Source organism: Vanellus vanellus, assembly GCF_965231255.1.
Source record: "Vanellus vanellus genome assembly, chromosome: 2".
Taxonomy (NCBI): domain Eukaryota; kingdom Metazoa; phylum Chordata; class Aves; order Charadriiformes; family Charadriidae; genus Vanellus; species Vanellus vanellus.
Genome location: NC_138906.1, coordinates 1230466 through 1250994, shown reverse-complemented (window position 1 = coordinate 1250994; position 20529 = coordinate 1230466). Strand labels below are relative to the sequence as shown.

The 20529-nt window shown below is 47.5% G+C and overlaps 1 protein-coding gene across 2 annotated transcripts in view; it reads right to left on the bottom strand.

Annotated features, from left to right (window-relative positions):
* The window catches only part of SMARCC1 (SWI/SNF related BAF chromatin remodeling complex subunit C1), a gene marked incomplete at its 5' end in the record, with an annotated part of 98160 nt that continues 77631 nt past the window's right edge, over positions 1 to 20529 (bottom strand). For both annotated transcript variants that reach the window (XM_082499285.1, XM_082499286.1), the window contains 3 exons: positions 1 to 876; positions 2507 to 2683; positions 16961 to 17219. In XM_082499285.1, the coding sequence (XP_082355411.1) occupies positions 791 to 876; positions 2507 to 2683; positions 16961 to 17219 (522 nt within the window). In that variant the 3' untranslated portion in view covers positions 1 to 790. The remainder of the gene's footprint in view (positions 877 to 2506; positions 2684 to 16960; positions 17220 to 20529) is intronic.

Sequence of the window (20529 nt, the reverse complement as noted above, 5' to 3'; positions counted from 1 at the left end):
GAGGGACTAAAAATCATGGTTTTATTCCTCAGTTGGCTACTGTACCAATCTACTCAGAGGGAAGGTTCAACTACCACCTTCAAAGGCAAAAGAAAGGTAAAAACCGGAGCAAGAAAACTCCTACCATTGAGTGGTTTTATTCCAATTGATTCGCTCCTGGCTTCGTTCGCACCGGATCAATATTTTCTTTAATAAGTTAGCGAGGCAGCCCCAGGACTCGGCTACTGTCCCTAATGATCAGCTATCTGTAATGACCACGGCTGGCATTCCTGCACCTCCCGTGGTACAGCACGCCCTCATTTTCCTTCTCGGCTCACAACACTGGTTTGGCATCTGATCTTGATGCTTTGATCTACCTGGAGAACCTGAAACATTAAATCACAGGTGGGGTGGGCACGTGCTACCTCCTAAAGCTCAGTTAATGCCTCCACCTTAAAAGCTTGATTTTTTTTTTTTTTCTACCTTTCCCAGGAGAACCCAAAGCTCAAAACACCAAGATGAAAGAAACCAGAAGTCGAGCGCCCTCTGAAAGGCCAAGCAGACCGAAGAGTAAAGGACTTCCCACCAGCAACACGGAGGCACTACCGGCATCTTTGATTTAAAGCTTTCCCAAAGGAATGCCAAGTACTGCCAGGCTACGAGTGGCGGGGAAAGGGGGAAGACGCTGTGTGTGTGTGCTTGTATACGTGTATGTATACGCACACATACACGAACGGGAACAGAAGGTAACTGAGGAATTCATTTTTGGTCACCACTATGTTGCTGTAGAAGTTCCTTCTTCCTCGACTGCTCAGGGAGCGGCTGAGGCCGGGGGGGCTCCTGCCGGAGGTGGGGTCACCCCTTCCGCTGGTGGAGGCGGCTGTGCAGGAGGGGGATCTGCAAAAAAACCAGCAGAGAAACAGTGAGCAGGACAGCGGGAGGGGCTGAACGTGGAAAAGGAACCCAACGCAAACACCGAGATGTCTACGTGCTATGGGAGACGCGGTTGTCCGAGGGGAAAGCAGCAGGGACTGGCGCCAGAAATGGCCACGGCTGCGGCTTCTCCATCTCTTCAGCTTCACGTGAAGCTCCACTGCACGTTTTATCGTGCTTTTCAACCACTAAGCACTGCGTGGACTCTGTGAAAGTAAAAAAATTCCCTGTTTTTACAGAAAAGATGACAGGCATGCAGCTCAGTAGCTGGCAAAGTTCACGTCAAGCAACTTTCAGAGCTGGAATTAGCATTTCTCATCTCCCAGCGCTGTGCTCGAGCCTTTAGATTACAGCTCTTTTCTATTTAAAATAGATGGAACAATACACTTTATATAAACAGAGCCTGCACTTAAGCTCCGAGCAGCGTATGTAGGTTAAAGTAGAGGCATCCACAGATGCAGCAAGTAGGAGGAACGAAAGGAAGGATACAAAAGGCCGGCTTGCATGCACACGGAGGAGATGTTAATGGAACATGACTGACTTGTTTAGTAGGGGAGGAAAAAAAAAGAGAAATTAAGATAAGGGAAGAGAGCAAGCAGGAATACAACCTGACATAAGATATTCCCAGTGGTGGAGGCTCAGAAAAAAGGGAAGGAAAACTAAGGAAAGCGAGAGCACCAGAAGAATAAGGAGCGAATGTCTGAATAAAAATAGCATCGGAATGGAGTTTTTCATGCTTATGACACCGATGAGTCAGTACTCCTCAGCAACTCCCTTCAGCTGAAGCCAAAATGGGATGGCTTCTCCCAATTATTTCTTGGGAGAGGTCCTACAAGCGATCACAACTCCTGCCTGTGTGATGACAGTTATGCTGAATAACATTTTTGGGGTTAAGACCGCTGCGCTGAAGCAGACCAGCAGCTTGTCCCAGGCTGCAACTAATACGGACCAATTTATTGAGGAATTCATGACAGAGCATCCTGCACCAGCCATGACAGCTCCGCTGCTGCTGTCTGGGTTTGGCCACGTTCTCACTCTCCTTCAAGTAACACTCACACAGTGGCTACTGACTTCAACTGCTTTTTTTTTTGGCTGGCATAAATCAGCTTCATTTTCAGAGGTGTGTATATACCACGTAAGGAACATTCCCAATATACCTTTTGCTGCTTCTTAATTAGGACTTCCTCTTTTTAATTTCACCGTGCTAAATTTCCAGTAATGTACTGTTGAACTGAATTATATTCTGACCTCCATCATTTAAGGAGATCGCTATAAGTTAATTCCCGAACCTCTACTGTGCAATTCTTCCAGACTAAGTCAAGAGAGGTTTTTGATGATGACCACAGAGCCTTAGTGTCACTATAAATAAAATAAAGGACAACGGAGTACGTTTGGAAGCCTAGAGGGGAGACAAGCTCTTAAAGCTTCAAGCACACCTCCGGCACCAGTCCTTGGCTGCCAACACGCACAGATCCCATTATCCCTGCAGCAGACAAAGGGGTTTCCACTACAATGACTTTTCCAGCGACAAGGCAAGCGAGAGAAAAGCCGCACCAGGTGTATTCAAAACGTTTTCTGCTGGAGACCCACTTACACATGCCGTTTGGAGCTGCTAGAGGAACACGAGGTCCAATGAGATTTCCTGACATCGGTGACATGCCAGGCGGGGGGGGACCACCGCCGGCTGGATGGATGTTGGCCGACACACTTGGCATCATCCGGCCTGGCATGGGCTGTCCAGGTATCATCGAACCGGGCCCCGGCATCTGACCTGCAGGAGCAGCAAAGAGACACGATTGTGAGACTCGCGTGACACAGGGAAGCCATGGGAAGAGGAAAACGGAGCCTGACTGTTCTCCGAGCAGTGAGAAGAGAGTCTCGTGCATGAGAGCCAACGCCGCACATGCTCCGAACCCCAAAGGAAATGCCTTTTCATCCCTCCCATATCAACACACTCCCTTCAGGAAGAACCACGGGGCACTTATCTCTCAAAACCATCAGCACAAGAGGCAGGGGGAAGGTAACGCACACAGTCAAACCCCGACATTTTAAGTGAACCCCAACTAAAACCAGGCATTTGATAGCAGTGGAAATGAAGGCGCGGGGAACACATTGCTGTAAAATAACAAGGCATCAAAGTAAGAGCACTCGATGAAAAAAGCAGCCACAAAGCCTAATCGATTAATTTAATGGGAGAACTGAAATCATACAGCTAAAAATTGGACTGTAAAGAAATTTCCACTATAAAACCCCCTATTCTGACGCGAGGGAGGGTTCCAAGAAGTCTTCCTCGTGTATCAGCTCTGTAGGAGAACTTTATGTTTCAGCTGCGTAAAGGAACCGTTAGAATCGCCCAGCTTCGGACATCCACAACTTGCTGATTGATGCTTTAAAACCTCATTTGAGGAGATTATTTTGCATAATCCAATTACATTTACTTTTACAGACTTACATGAAGGTACAGTATTTTAGTTCGAAAAGCAGCTATTAGGCATGGATTGTAATGGCTTCCTTCAGAAGAGCTCGTTCCACCCCAAACCCCAGGCAATTATGTGAAATAAAGCGTGATGACAGAACCCTCCAACACAAAAAAAGGCTCTGAACATACATAAAAAGCATCACAGCCACACGGGCGGTTAAAGCCAAGCAAGTGGGAGCTCTGCATTTGGGACCGAGTCAATACTTCGGCACAAACAGTATTCACTCTTACTTAAAGCTCAGCTTCGGAACAAGGATAATATTTTATTGATATCTGTTACTTCCATTTTCTCGGATGTCAGGAAATTGCACCGGCTCACAAGCTACTGCCTGAAACCGGGGGGTTACAGCCCTTTGCGAGCATCCTCTGGCGACAGGCAGGACCGTACAGGGCCACCAGCAAGTCAGCACAGCCACAGCAGACAGGAGACAAAGCAGCCGCAGAGAGAGCTCAGTCAAAGAGGAAACACGCCGGAATGCTTGGGAATGGATGATGTAGAAGAATAACGATCTGCAGCGTAAAACAACCCCGTGATCAACAGCAAATCCTGCTCTTTGGGAACCGTCACTACTTAATGCCCGTAGACACCTCTGCCTGAGGGCCACGTCCCACGCTCTCACAGAAGTGAAGTCCACCAGCCATCCCAAACCCTTCTCCGTCACTGCCCTTCTGCAGAAAGCTACGGGGACCACAGAAGAGAACTCCAAGCATGAAGGAACCACCACTGAACAATAGTTAAAGAAAAAAAAAAAACCAACAAAAACCAACCACAATACGAACAGATGAACTTGCTCCACTTCCCTGATGTTTGGTGCCTTCGCTAACCACCCAAGTCTGTCCTGCTCAGCCATGGCCCTCCAGAAGATGCTCATCTTGGATATCTAAAACACTTAGTAGTTTCTCTGGCCCTTGGTTGGGGGTCTCTGCCTGCAGTTCCACGGTACTTTAAACCAATAATCTGCTCTTTGAGACAGCCAGGCTGTCCTTGCAACAAGGCAAGGCAGGCTGCCAGCATAAGGGAGTACTTGCTTCTGAAACCAGAGCCACTAACAGTCCCAGCACAGAAGAATCCACCACACCACAGCCCACTGGCTTCATCCAGCCCTGGAGATGGGTGGCAGAGGTGCTGAGCCACCTTAAATCCACAGGGACTCTGAAGGATCAAACCATGAAAACCTAATACTGGAGCTCCTGGTCATGCAAGCAAGAGGTCCATGTGCCAGCCTGACCCTGCGTGATGGGTGGCAGAGCACTGGAACGGGCTGCCCTGGGAGGTGGTGGAGTCTCCATCTCTGGAGACATTCAAAACCTGCCTGGACACGTTCCTGTGCAACCTGCTCTAAGGTGGCCCTGCTATGGCAGGGGGGTTGGACTAGATGTTCTCCAGAGGTCCCTTCCAACCCGATGATTCTATGATGACAGGAGCAAAACTAGCATACCTACAAGCAGCAGATACGAAGCTCTACAGAAACCACCAGATTTCTCAAACATTTACAAAGGAAAGAACTCTGAAAATATATGCCTCGATACACTCCATCACCAATCAGTGGCCTGCAGCGCACATCGTGGCACTTCTATCACCATATATATTAAAGAGCATCATCAGCAGCCAACCAGAAAAGCTGTGTACGTTTGAGCATTTAATCCCCTCCTTTGGCCTCACTATTAACAAAATATTTTCTGCTTTGGTGATGGTGAACAGGTGGTTTTGAAGAAGCCACTTGGAATCCTTACGCCTCCAGTCAACAGTCTAAAGAAGAAAGAAAAGGTGGGACAATTCCTAAAATTATATGGCACGCCTTCACGGGTAACTCAAGGTGACCAAGCCCCATATGCAACAAGAGCTCCAGTGTCTGGTTGCCCTTTTGCAGGCAAGTTGAGCTGGACGTTCCTCAGTGTGGCCCATTCGCCTTCCCCTCCTCAGCAGCAAGCGGGACGTACAAGGATGGAAATGTTGTCTCTGTCACAGAATAACTCGGGTTGGAAGGGACCTCAGGAGGTCTCTCTGGTCCAACCTCCTCTCAAAGCAGGGTCAGCTCTGAGGTCAGACCAGGTTCTTCAGGGCTTTGTCAAGACCTGACTGATCTCTGAAAGCACCAGAAATGGAGACAGCATCACCTCTCTATGCAACCTGTTTCAGTGCTTGACCTCCTTATACCCAGTCAAAACCTCCCATACTCCAGCTTATGTCTGTCTTACTCCCACCACGCATCACTGAAAAGCCTGTCCCTGTCTTCCTGATGACCTCCTCATAGAATCACAGAATGGTTTGGGTTGAAAGGGACCTTGAAGATCATCCAGTTCCACCCCCATGCCCTGGGCAGGGCCACCTCCCCCCAGCCCAGGTTGCTCCCAGCCCCGTCCAACCTGGCCTTGACCACCTCCAGGGATGGGGCAGCCATAGCTTCTCTGGGCAACCTGCGCCAGGGGCTCACCGCCCTAAATGTCAAGAACTCCTTCCTAATACCTAGTCTAAATCTCCCCTCTTTCAGTTTAAAACCATTACCGCTTGTCCTATCCCTGTTGTAGGGCTGCTGTAGGTGCCTCCAAAGCCTTGCTCTCTCCAGGCTGAAGCAGCTCAGTTCCCTCAGCCTCTCCATGGGGAAAGCGCTCAGGCTCTTGGACCATCTCTGGTGGCCTCACTCCAGTTTATCCATGTCTTTCTTTTACTGGGGGACCCAGTCCTCCAGACGTGGCCTAACAACTGCTGAGCAGATAATCACATCCCTCAATGTGCTCTCTGTGCTCCTGTTGGTACAGCCCGGGATGCTGTCGGGCTCTGCCGGCTCACGCTTGACTTGCTGCCCACCAGGACCCACAGGGTCTTTTCCGCAGAGCTGCCGCTCGGGGTTAGTCCTCCCAGGTAGACTTGGCATTTGTCCTTGTTGGAATTTCACAAGGCTTCTGCCAGCCCGTTCCTCCAGCCTGGCTCAGCCCTCCTGAACGGCAGCCCTGCCCTCAAGCGCATCAACGGATAAAATGCAGATAACCGCAGATTTAAGCAGACACGGCATGAATTTTACTGCCGCTGGCATCTTGTGTGCATCTGTTTTGGTCCAGCTCACTCCGAGATGAGGAGCGGGCAGAAAGGGCATGGCAGGCAACATGAGAACACTGTCACCGAAAGCAACAGCCCCACACAGGCTGAGACTTAAAGACGTGGTAAGACATTGATGTTAGAAGTGGGTCGAGAGACAACATGCTGTTGGGTTTGCAAACTGACCCAAACCAGACCATTTGCAGACTCTCTGTGATAAGTTCGGTGCCAGCGCTGAGCTCTAGGAAACATCAGCTTGGAGCTTCAAACACGAGCGCAGCAGGCAGACAAGAAGAAAGCAGCTCCTCTCCAGCCTTCAAGGCAGAAACCACTCTGGGGTATGTATGAACTTGGCGCAAACAGATCGGCTCTGAAGCACAGCCTGTCGTTGGACGCAGCTGGTCGAGCTCCAGGAATCAGGATTTTCCCCGATTTGCAGGAGACAGATGCGGGAACTTCTGACAACGTTACATGAGGAACGTTACAACGTTCTGCCCAACGTTACACGATGACCTGTGGCACTACAGTCACAGCAGCTTGAATTGCGGTTGCTGGAAGTTCTGGGTAAAATATTTCTAAAAAAACAAAGATGAAAATAAATCCTGTATCACCAGCAATCTCTATCCACGCAGAGAAGGGCCACTTCGGTAACTGATACCCTCTTCTCTTCACTTAAGGAATGTTCTGATGATTTCAACTCAAAGTAGTTGCTTTCCAGGAAAAGTGTCTATTCTTCTGCTCCGTTTACCTGTGCGAGAAGTCCTCCAAGAGCAGCTCGTACCTTCAGTGGCTGCTTTTGCAAATACAGTATTCCTTAGAGCCCAGAACAGAAGAGCACCGCAGGCTGGTTTTGATTCACAGGCAAGGAGGGAATTTGAGCATCTGCCTCGCTGTGCTGACAGGCTGCGTATTCCTGCTCCGTCTGAAGCCTTCCAGTAGACTCAAAATAATGTTGAATAGTGGAGTCAGTGTAAAGACAGTGTAATGCCCATCGGGGTAGTTGGGAGAAAGTCTGGATGGCGGAAGGGATGACAGCTTGTTACGTGTCTAAGATCATCAGAGAGAAAAGCAAATAAGCAGCCTTCATTTCTTTGAATACAGAATTAAGGGTGGCCATCGAAATTGTTATGCTGCAGGTTTAAAAACCCGCTTTCACAGAACTCTCTTACACTGTGGAACTCACTAACAAATTTGCTGAGGGTAGGTCTATCGGTGGGTACAAACACACCGGCTCAAAGCAGCCCCTAAGCACCAAAATGCTCCAGGAGTACGACCGTGGAAGGCTCCATCTGCACTTACCCCGTTTCTTACAGTCTTCACAAAGCATTTGCTCTCAAAGACAGCGACGCGAACCTCTGGGCTGACCCAGTATGCACACACGCAGAACCCACTGGTGAAAAGTCAAGTTTGCTGGAGAACAGAGCAACGGAGCCGGCAGACCGAGCTCTAACATCGGAAACCGCGTCTGGATGTAGCTTAGCTCACACGAGTGAGACGGGCGCTGCTTCCTCGCACGGCCTCGTCCTCGCGGTCCTCCCACGCTTCGACTCCAGCGTCGGACTCTGAAACTGCACCGCACAAGAGGAGCGGCCGCTCGGTACATCAAGACAACATTATTATGCTGTTAAGAACTCCGGCTTTAAGCAGCTCTTTTATTTTTAATGAACTCCTGTATTTTCAACACACACACAAAAAATGAAGCAATTGCAGCTACAAGCACGCAGAAGCAAAGTTAGACCGGCAGAGGCAGACACACGGCGACTCCAACTGCTGGGGGCAGACGGGCAGCAGGGGCTGAACCGTGCCGAAACGGGAAACTGGAGATAAAACACGGCCCAAAGACGTAGAGGGCTTCGCAGCAAAAGAAGATATTCACAGCTACGGGGGATGCTATTCACTTGCGAAATTAAGGTTGATCAGGGAATAAACATGTAAAAACTGGAAGAGCACAGCTGTGTTTCGGAAGAGCGGGAAAGCCGGGAACTGAGAACTCCCCAGCCCAGGAGCTTCCGCTTGACAGGAGCCTCAACCTCTCCAGGCGTAATTTGGCCATCTTCCTTCTCACGCCACGTGCCTACAAGATTCCCTCCGCAGTAATGAAGTGATTAATATTGAAAAACCTCTTCTGAAACACCTGAAGCCGGATCAGACTTACTACACACCGCGTGGCTTCACGCCAGGTCTTAAGCTCTAACACCAGGCAAGTATTTCCTCAGCGAGAGACAGGCTCTCAAACCTGCAGGAAGGCAAAGATTCGAGGACCACGTTTTATAGTCAAATCAACCACAGTCAAGCCAAAATCACCACTAAACAGAACTTAAATCAACTTTTTTTTTTTTTTTTTTTTTTATAAAAGGCGTTTCTTCATAAATTCAAAGTATGCCATGACTCCAAAGCTCGTTGGGAAGCGTCCTCCTACCCGGACCAAGGAGTCTGTAGAGCTTTTTTTTTTTCCTCTCTTAAAAGCTCGGGAGATTTAAAACTAAGCGGCACTGCAGTTTTTCTGAAGGCGCCCATAATCTGAGAAGCTCCTCTGTGTCTGAGTCCAGGGTGGGCTGCCCATTTTTTGCCTTCCTGACGTGGGATGCAACAATTTTATCTTAAAATTAGCTTAGCGTACTTGCAGAGGAACAATCTTATCACATACAAGAACTCTAAAATACCGGAGCGGAGCAGTAACCAAGCGATACCCAACCAAACTGGGGTTAACCAAGGGGAAATTACTACCACCACTATAGCAAAAACGAAGTCCTATTTCTATAGAGATTTTTTTTTTTTTTTTTTTTTTCCATTTTACAAGAGATAGTGCTTCAAGACAGCGGCTGAAGCATAAAATGTGGAAGTGTGACCTACATAAGGGGGAGAGCTTAAAAACAGCAGACACAGGAAGAGATAAAGCCAAAAGGTTCAATAAAATGAGATTTAGCAGACTAAAAAAAAAAAAAAAATCCTTTTACACGTTAGAGATTGTAGACATTTTCTAATGCGTGCTCTGAAGCATTCCCCTATTAGCGAACCGCCAACTGCAGACTCACATTACAATGAAACGGACGAGGAACAATTTTTAAAGGATCTCCAAGGTATTTATCTCTATTAAATAAGCCTCTACCTCTATTAAATCAGCTACTTGAGGGGCACTGGAGTGGTAAACAGTTTTAGTATTTTTGTTTCACTGTAGCGGCCGACGGAGCGTGATGCACAAAGCTTGGAGGCGATTCAAACCCTCCTGCACACCTCTCCCTATTTACCACGCAAAGAGGAAAATCTGCCAACGCAGCCAGCGCTACGTGAAGGGAGTCCCTCCTTCCGCGGCCAGGATTTCGGAGAGGGGGGAAAAGCAGGCTGCACTCCGACGCTCTTCCAGTCTCTGCAGAGTACGTGCCTTGCCGAAATCTCACTCTCCTACTACGGAATGAATTGTCTCGCAGTCCTGATACGGGAAGCGGCAGAGAATCGCTCCAGGGAATGCCCGATAGCTTCACTGCAGAGCAGCTCTGCAGCACCACAAGATGCGCTCCTTCCCACCGGGAAGGGTTTTCAGGAGACTCAGAAACGTGTGCTTCAACCTCCCAGACACATCCTTTCCTTCGGCACGTCCTCTCCCCGCGCGCACTGCAGCAGACAATCCCATAGCCAAGAACTGTGAATAATTAACCACAATAACTCATTTAGCATCGCCTCTCGGGGGAGAGGCAGAATTTCCACTTCACTTGTGTATTGCATTTCTGTCACTCCCCTCTGGCGTGATTCACCCGGCGCTGACGACGGAGGCATCAGGGGGCTGAAGTCAGACGCCTCCGAATGCCGAGGTGCGCCCTGCCGGGCTCGCGGGGCCCCGACAGCCACACCACCTCCTGGCTGAGGGCTCGCCACGATGTTTCCGTAACGTGGCATGTATGATGGAAGACACTTTGCCGAGAAGCTGCGTAGTGTGTCACACCAGCAAGGACAACCGCTCCGCAGAGCCGCGCCGGTAACCTTCAAATATTAATGCATCTTCAATAATACATTCCTGTAAGGAGTCGGGAGCTGCTCAAACTTACTGGAGAAGCTCTGCAGATGTTAAAACAAGAGTACAGTGCAAGTCACTAAAACACCATCCAGCATCCTCAGAGGAAACCCGTGGTTGACTCTTTATTTCCTATTCCAGCCCATAATGCTTCTTGTCCAGCCAGGTTTTCATCCAGTCAAGAACATACCCGAGAGCTCTCAACGCGGCTTTAATGCTTCTGTATTACCGACCACCGAAACGCAGCGCAAACCCACAACCACGCACGCACTACGGCACCGGGGACGAACACTGCAAACCCATTTACCACCCGCAGGACTTTGCTTTCCTTTTATCTGGCTGCTCCCCGCGTGTCCCCTGCCAGCAAGCTCATTACATACGGCGGGTAAAAAGAAAGCGCTGACAGGTCTTAAAAAAAATATTTACCAAAAGGAAGCGAACTCGCACTCCTTATTTGTACCAAGAAATCCTGGAATTGCCATCAGTCCAACAGGAAAATAAATAGCATCCAGTAGGTCAATTTAAACCCACAAGTTTTAAATAACGAAATGTACAACACTTACTTGAAAAACCACAAGCCCAAAAGTACTTACTCAGCTTTTCTTTTTAATATTTCAACCATCGACAGAAAATTATGCAAAATATATCGGGGGAAAAGGTTACTAAAGTTACTCATCCAGCTGTAGTGGAAAGCATATCCTCAGCTCCTTATTTCATTTCTGCTTTCGGTCAGGAATTATTTACCCGCTGAAAATCCCCCTTGAAGGGAAGAGTCAATGACAGCTATTAATACCTATCTATCTCTCTATCTCTCTTCCTCCAAGAATTTCAAGAAGTTTCTCGCATTACACACCCCAAGTATCACTTGTTCAGGGCATTTCGGATTTCACAGATAACCAGAATAGTGCACAAAGAAATCAATAACGTGCTTCAAATGATACAGCCAGCAGCAAGGCTGGTAACACAGGAAGAAATTGGGAATCTTATTTTCCGTTCTAACTACAAGGTACAGCTTTTCACAGTGAAACTGGAATGCAATTTCATTTTTCTATTACAAAAGTTTTCATTCCAGGGGAAAAGTGAGAACAAAATAAGCTCAGTCAAAATGAAATTAGAGTAAAAAAAAAAAAAAATCTGGGAAAGGAACTAGTCATGGGACTCGTCTGAAATCAGTGCCTGAGAACAGCAACATACTTCTGGTCATTGAGTTGACCAAAATCTCGTCCCAGCCAGGCCCCAAAGGACCAACTGAAGGCAGCCAAACTCAAACCACAGGCTTGCACAGGAGAAGCAGGCATCAAGTTAAACTGTACGTGACAGTAAACTGGTAACAGAGCTCTATTTCAACTTTTTCAACTCCAAGCTTTTTAACCATCAAGCCACGCTGCTTGCTACGATGAGCAGACAGTTAACCCCAGGAAGAAAAGCCTCAGGAGAAGCAGCAAAAGCCCCTAAGAAGCCTCTCTGGCTGCACGTTCTACACCGTCCACTGTACAATTTTTGCTTTACGTGGCGTTCACCAACAGCTCTCCTCTCTGGAGGAGCTCTCCTGGCGTGTCTTGGTTTCTCTCTCACCGAACCTCCCCATGCGCGCTGGCCTTGGACCGGCTTCAGCTCTTCAGCACATTCCAGCAAATTCTATGGTCCTGCAGAACCAGATGTGGCCACACTGATGGAAAGCAGCTCACTGCAAAGACCGACCCTCGCCCGGAGACGTTCACCAGCCGCGTCCAGACCGACCCTCGCCCGGAGACGTTCACCAGCCGCGTCCAGACCGACCCTCGCCCGGAGACGTTCACCAGCCGCGTCCAGACCGACCCTCGCCCGGAGACGTTCACCAGCCGCGTCCAGACCGACCCTCGCCCGGAGACGTTCACCAGCCGCGTCCAGACCGACCCTCGCCCGGAGACGTTCACCAGCCGCGTCCAGACCGACCCTCGCCCGGAGACGTTCACCAGCCGCGTCCAGAGACTGACATCTAAGCTAAAGAACGTTTTCCTGGAAAGAGCTTTACCATTTAACTTTTAGTGAAGCGATCTGGCTTAACTGCTGCTGCCTCTAATCCAGAAGAGCCATAGGCAGGAGTGGTTTTTTTTTTTCTTCCGTTTATAAACGCCTTTCCAGATCCTTTCATCACTTTGTTTCCTACCATCTCTTCAGCTTTCGTCCATCACTTTAAAGACATCTGACTTCACATTTTGTTCACGGTCTACTGAACCAACAGTTACACTTTTAGTCACTATTAAGGTCAGAAACCTGTTTGAAAACATCGGTGAGAACCAAGGTAAAGTCTGGAGCGAAAACCACGCAGCTGAACAGGAAATTGTGCAGGGTATTCCCACCTCCAGCCTCCCCTCGGGGCTGTGCGTTGGAAGGTTGCCCACTGGCGCTTCTCAGTTACCGCTAAGTTGTTTTGGGATTTTTCTCTAACGCAAACTGAATGGGTCAGTTCTTCCCGCAGAGCTGTCGGACAGAGCAGCAGGCAGAGACTTGTCGAAGTCTCCAATAACATCTTTATACCTGAATGAAGAACGCCACCGTGGTATTCATCACTGAGGTTTCTTGAAATCGGCCACCTCAGGGACAGCAGTTGTTATTGGAGAGCAGCTGAGAACGCGGGTAAGGAAACTGCTCCTCCTTCTTACAAAAGCACATCAAAGCTCTGCACTGGGAAGTGCTACACCAACAGCTCTGAAGCCAGAGGTTCATCTACAGGACTAGGAGCAGCAAAGAAGAGCTTCCAGATTTCTCCTAAAAGTGTATCTCAGCCCGCTCTGGCAGGGTGACATTCACCTACCCGCACCCTTCGAATTTTGGCACCTCCACCAAGACTGCAGGAGCCGCACGGGCAGGCACACAGAGAGGGAACTTACGGATGTGGGGTCCTAAAGGTGAAGTTCACTAGTTTGTTTCAAAGGATTCCAAATTAGCAACCGAGCAGCAAAGAACTCTACTGATTTATGTACATACAGGTCTGCCACAAAAGTATTGGACTACTAACGCTCCAAGACTTACAAGTCCGATAAATACACCGTAATTGCTCTAAAAATGTGAAAGTAAGGAAAATACGTAGGATACAATAGAAGTTCTGTAGTATTTATCACAGATTCAACATGACCAATGTAATGGGATAAGGGATTGTTTTTTAATGTATCTGCTACGTGGGAGGGTGTACACAAAATGCAACGGCTGCCCGCTTCAGCGCGTCAGGGATTCTGGAGACTGCTGCATGCAAGAGAGATACTTCCAGCAGAGATTTACCCTGCGATGACGGATTGATTTGTCAAGGGAAGTCAAACTCTGGGCATCTTAAACTACCTACACAGAAAATCAGGTCAATTTGTGAGTCACTATCCCTGGGGACTGGAGGGTCCCTAAGTTACTACTTACACACCCCCTCGAACCGGCTCAGAGTTTAAGTGTTGAACTCACTCGAGGAAACAGCGAACTCTTCCATTTTCCCTCCTCGCCCTCAAGTAATACAAAACCCCACTGCGAAGCTGAAGAGCTTTGGCACTTGTGGACTCCCCAAGCACTTCCAACAAACTTCCACGGAAGAGCCTCAGGAAAAGAGACTGTTTTGCTTTCTAGGCAAGACCGGTTGGGAGATGGTGGAAGAAGCAGAGGGCTTTGCCTTCAAACTCTCAAAGGGCCTCTGAATTCTCACCTTCACAAAAATATCAAACCAGCAAACTGTCAGACGAGGTAAAAGGCAAGATCCCAGTCCTGTATCTGTACAGCATGAGACAGCACCAGATGCTTCGCTGTCGCGGGAGCCAGAAGCGCTGCGCCTCATCCATCAGTTTGCCACCCTCTAACAGGAGGGGGTGGCGGTGGTGGAAAAGTCGATCTATTGACTAACTTTAATCAAATCTGAAAAAGAGACGTACTGACTAATTAACACAGTACCGCAGTCCCCACAATACACACTGAAAGGGATCACTGGGGATACAGAGGGCCTGGATGATTACGATGGGGCTGAAGTAATAAGGTATTATGTGAACCACGGATGTGAATATATTAGAAATCAAGTTTTATTAGTCCCCTTGTGAATACAACAATGCATTTAATCTTGTTACGTCTGCAGTCTCAATCGCAGCGTGTAAGTAAGAGCTAGTCTAATGACATGCAATGATTCCCCTCTTTAATCTGTTTTCAATTTGCCATTTTTCCATTTCACAGAACGTCTCTCCATTCTACTGCTAAGTCAATAGACCCGAGTTGTCAATACAGCATAGAACAGCCAAACTGAGCACATCTCAATCTGAAAAAACACACCCATATTTTATCACACTCCCAATTCAATTTCAGCAAAAACCAAATCGGCTCCCAAAACAACGTCAGCATCTTTTGTCCGCAAGAGCACAGTGAAGCCAGGAACTCACTGACTGACCCCTTAACAAGACAGTTAGCTTAAGCTTCTAGATCACAAGACAACTAACTCTTACCTTCCTCTCCAATGAGCATTACTCCACATCTGTTGATTAAATCAAGTATTATTACTGTGGCGATTCACGCGGTTGGATTAGATGCCTCACGTTTTCTGTCATCTGCAAATCCCACTGGTTTCTACGCACTTCTGCTCTTTTCCAAACCATACATGTAACAGGTCTTTTCCCAAGATGAAAACTCAAGGTCCTGGAGGCTTTCTCTTGCCACCTCCTATTTTCAATCATGATACCCCAAACATTTTCAGCTTCTTCAGCAGCAGCCTATACAAGATCTTCTGAAATACTTCTGGCTAATAACCAATCAGCTCTTCTTTTAGCACGGGTTTTGGTCAAGCAGTTGACAGTTGACAAAAAGCTATTCTGCTTCACCGCAGTCTCGTCAGAGGATCGGGTTACTCCATGCCAGGCGGTGCTATTCTATTTTAAATTATCATTTCAACAACATTTAGCAAGTATAGTAAAGCCATCAATTCTAACTCCCATAAACATCTTCACAGCAGAAGTACAATATTTGGTAGTCCAAATCGCTTTCAACAGTAAAATTGTTTAAAGGGGAGAGCGCAAATACTGTTAGCAACTTCGTTACTTAACAGTAGAGCTGTTAGTTGTGCCATTAAGCACAAATAGTCGTTTTGAATAAATGGCAGTAATATTTTTTTATGCCCAGTGGCCGTTCCTCCTCCTGAGATGAGGCACAGTCACACCACCACCTGGTTTCTCCATCCTTTGGTATCAGGAACATCTCCACCCTTGGGGATATCCCAACCTCAAGAGAAGTCCTGTGCAGTGGGATCCAGCTGGTCTCGAACTGGAGAATTTGAGGGAATGATTATTTTTGAAGGAGCATCTCTGCTCAGATCACTGGGCGTAAAAAAAGTCTAAGGAAATATAAACAAGCTAAAAACATTCCAAAAGTGATATTTAGGGGCAGCAGCTCTATTTTTTTACTTTGGAGCTTGACTATCTCCAGGGATAGAGACTCCACAGCTGTGCTGGGCAATCTGCTCCAGGGTTTGATGACTCTCACAGGAAAAAAACGTATTTTCCTGTGTTTGGACAGAATGTCACATGTTTTAATTTGTGCCCACTGCCTCTTGGCCTGTCACTAGGCGATACTGAGAAAAGCCTGTCACTCTCATTCTCTCCTTTCAGGTATTCATACACATTGGTACAGTACCTCCTCCCCAAACTCCACCTGCGTACCTGGTACAGGGGCGAAAGCTATAAAATGAAGCAGCAGTACAAGCAGAGCTCATCAAACTGTTTCTGTTTTATAAGCAGCAACATTATCACAGAATGGTTTAGGTTGGAAGGGACCCTAAAGATCATCTCGTTCTACCCCCAGCCCAGGTTGCTCCAAGCCCCGTCCAACCTGGCCTTGAACACCTCCAGGGATGGGGCAGCCACAGCTTCTCGGGGCAACCTGCGCCAGGGGCTCACCACCCTCACAGGGAAACATATCTTCCTCAGATCTCATCTCAATCTCCCCTCTTCCAGTGTCAAACCATTCCCCCTTGTCCCATTGCTCCCCTCCCTCATCCAGAGTCCCTCCCCAGCTCTCCTGGAGCCCCTTTAGGCACTGGAAGGGGCTCTCAGGTCTCCCTGGAGCCTTCTCCTCTCCAGGCTGAACCCCCCCAACTCTCCCAGCCTGTCCTCCCAGCAGAGGGGCTCCAGCCCTCCCAGCATCTCCGGGGCCCCCTCTGGCCCCGCTCCACCAGCTCCATGTCTCTCCTGCGCTGAGGCCCCCGAGCTGGAGGCAGCACTGCGGGGGGGTCTCCCCAGAGCAGAGCAGAGCTCAGCAGAGGGGCACAATCCCCCCCTGGCCCTGCTGGCCATGCTGCGGGGGATGCAGCCTGGGATGCCGGGGGCTCGCTGGGCTGCAATCATTGCCGGCTCATGGTGAGCTTCTTGTCAACCAACACCCCCAAGTCCTTCTCCTCGTTATAAAACGCTATGTAAACAGACCACCCATTGCACCACCTGCAATTTTACCCAGCAGTACCTCTTCCTCGGATTTTAATGCATTATGAACGGTGACGAACGTAAAGGGATTTTCTCCTTCCAACTCTTACCTGGTTGCGGTGGATGAGGTGGTGGCATTTGGTGGTGCATCATAGGGTACGGCGGGGGCTGCTGATGTGGCAGTAAGCCTGGATGTGCTGGTGCCCCCAGGGGGTTCATCCCAGGCCCACTGGAGTGCTGGTGAGACTGCTGTGGGTTTTGACTGTGCTGCTGCTCCATTTGCTGACGAGCCCTTAATTCAGCGTATTTCAGCTGTTCCATGTGAAAATTCTGGCGTTCTGTCAGCAACTGCTGCCTCTGCTGCTCTAACTATGTCAAAAATAGAGGGGAAAAAAAGGCAAAGCGAAGTTAAGAACTACACATTTAAAACATTGTTTCTGCAAATCAGACTCCTGCCCTATTGACACACATCTGCCTGATTTGCGGCAGGTTTTGGTAAAGGGTCCAGGCCATTTTCCAGCTGGAAAGACGAACTCACCTTGTTTTGTCCTAAAGAATCTGTCCATAATACAACTAACACATTACTCGGCGATTACTGTGCAGAACATCCAGCCTTAACACAATTCTAGAAGAAACTGTACATTTTTCTCTCAGTCTTCTGCATGTTGGAATGAGAGAAGCAGGAAACTAAAGAGATTTTCCAGGGAAAGATCGAAGCAGAATACGTGTGCGATAGCATAAGCTCAGTGGCTATGGGCAGGATCCTACTCTCTACCTTTAAGTGTAGGACCTGGACATCGAGATAGCCAGACAGCAATGATCTGCACTATTAAGAAGTGTATTATTTAAAAAAAAAATCTTGTAATTTAGGCAAATGTACATAAAATAGGTCCTTTATTTAATTATGAAGCCACGTAGAGAGTAAGCGAGCCCAAAATGAAAAGAGAAGCTACAGAAAATATTTCTCACTATTTATATGAGTGGTCACGGTCCTGGTTAAGGAAGCGAATGTCATTTGACTTATTTAAGAAATCGTAGCGTGTTTCTACATCTCTTAAGCAATTCAACATGTGGATCTGTGCGACTAGTTTACAAATGTTTAACGAGGATTTTAAGATACTCCATAATTTATCTGAAAAGCAGGTTGCCAAGGAGACTTCCACCTAGCAGAAGTTCTCCAAAAATCCCAAAGCCCCATCAGGACTTTGTGTTAGCAGTCTGACTGCTGACAAAGCACGGACGAAACCAGAATACTACAGAGCACACATTCACCAACAGAACCAGATGGAGACAGAGCCTCATGAATAATACATACTCCTTGTTGGGGGCTGGTTTTCTGCATGTAGGGACTACAATGGGATTATTCATGCTGCCGTGACTCCTTTTTCCTTGACCAATCTGATACGTTAGCGGGAAGAACTTGATGAAATGAAGAGACACGTACACCAATGGTGTAATTGTGCATGTGTGGAAACAGATTCCGTAGGTGGCAGGCAGTTCAGAGAAGAATTACAGCAAATGACCCGAAACAAAGGCTTAGGCAAGAAGTATGGCTACACCGTGCTTTTTATAGTCTTTCTATACTCTTTTATATTCCTGCTTTGCTCTCTTCACGGTACCCTATCCTGCCACATTTAAAAAAAAAAAAAAAAAAAAGTCTTCACAAGCATCCCCAAACAGCATCCAGTGTCTGTAAAACACACCTTGTACTTAAGGGAAACCAGTGAAAACTTCTCTTCTATACATTCTCTCCCCTCTGAATGAGAAGAGACGGTTGGACAGAGGAAGAAGGCAAATAAACACAAGTCATAACCCAAGCTGGTCTTACAACTGACGCAGAGCCCAAAACACCTGGTTCTGTACTGGGTTCTTGCATTTGCTGTAACCGTTTCAGAAGCGGGTTTATGGACACAACCTGCTGTCGTAGCCCCACGTTCGCATTAAGACAACTGGTAGTAACACATTTTCTGCTGGGCAGTCTATCAGTCGTTTGCATTTACTCTTCAACTCCCAAAACTCAGTTATACCGGCAGCGGACGTCACGCAAGAGCGAGGCTCGGCACTTTAGAGAAGATCAGCGTGCATCAGTGTGCCAGACAATCTCCCTGCACAACTCCATTCATGAAATCAGCCACGTTTTTAGGTACGTAGTCACGAATACTACACTCTTCAAATCTGCAACAGCATGTTTGGGCATTACGCAAAGTGATTCACAATTAGAAAGGACATTACAAGCACTTAATGTATACTCAATACAATAACCATCATTGTACTACAATTTAATCTTCAGCAAGTACCTCCTCCCAAAGCAGAAATGGGTAAAGAAAGGATTCACCCGCTATTATAAATTCTGGGTCACCAAGGCTCCTACCAACAGGATCCCTGCTTAGAGGCAGAGTTGGCACTACTGAAATCACTTCAGCTTAAACACTGAAGTAAACGTGTTTTGCCTAAAATCTAACACCCTCCAAGCTGCAACTCAGATTTCTTTCACTACTTAGAATCACCTTCCCTTTACTGTAAGAAAAAGCCAGTGCAGCAAATAAGGACATATGCATAGTGTGCAATGGCACCTAAGGAATTTTTTTTGCTTTAATTATTCCACTAAATATCCACAATGACAGGTGAAAAGACCGAATTTAACCACCAGAAAGCCAAGGGAAAAATTTGTATGCACATTTTTAAAAAGGAAAATGTCATATGCCTCAAAATGGAAAAAACCCTACTGTCACTAATAGAATATATCCCCCAAAGAAAGAAATCTACAGAGAACCTTTTCAAAATAGTTAGGTCCATTTCTTGAGCTGCCAATCAGTGTCAGAAGCAAACACCACACTGAAATGGTTGTGGATGCTGAGCAATCTAGAAATTCTTGCTGACATTCTGCTACAACAAAAGACCCCAGTTTGTCAAACCCTATCAATGTGATTAATGCCAAAGTGAGGATGTAAATTCCATTAAATTCACATGGTAGGGCAAATGTGAAACCCCCTAGAATTATGAATCAATATCCTCAACACATCTAGAGTAATTGCCTATTGACAAAAAATGAGCAAGCTACACAACAGAAAAATAAAAAAAGCCTGTCTGCTCTCTGATAAAAATGAAGTTTCGGGTGATCTTTACAGTATCTGGAGAGAAATCGCTTCTCTGAAAGCCGGCTGCACTATATATCAAAGAACACTTAGTAATTGATGCGTAATGCAGCCACTGACCGGCAGAGACAGCATCTCTTCCACGTTATACCCTGATTTTAGGGACACACAAGTCTCCAGTAAGGTGCGAATAATAGTGCGACAATATAAATCCAACCCTGCTTGGGATGCGTCGTATACGGTCCCTTAGCGTCACCACCTTCTCCAGCTGGCTAGACCTCAATCGGGCCCTGTGCCCCGGCTTACCGCCTCACTAGACCGAGCACAGAAACTAGCAACCTCTTGCTTGGCTTCCCCAGCTCCTCCTCCTCAGTCACGCTTTAGATTTGTCACTTCAGCTTTGTTCTATTTTGACACTTTTCTGGTGCCTCTGAGTAACCGCCTTTCCCCACTCCTGCCATCACTGCCTCCTTCCCTTCCCTCGAAGCGGCTGTTCCCCTCTCCAGCTCAGGCAAATCCTGCACCATCACAAGACGAGAAGCTGTTGCTCCCGAGCACATATCATAGAATCATAGAATTGTTTA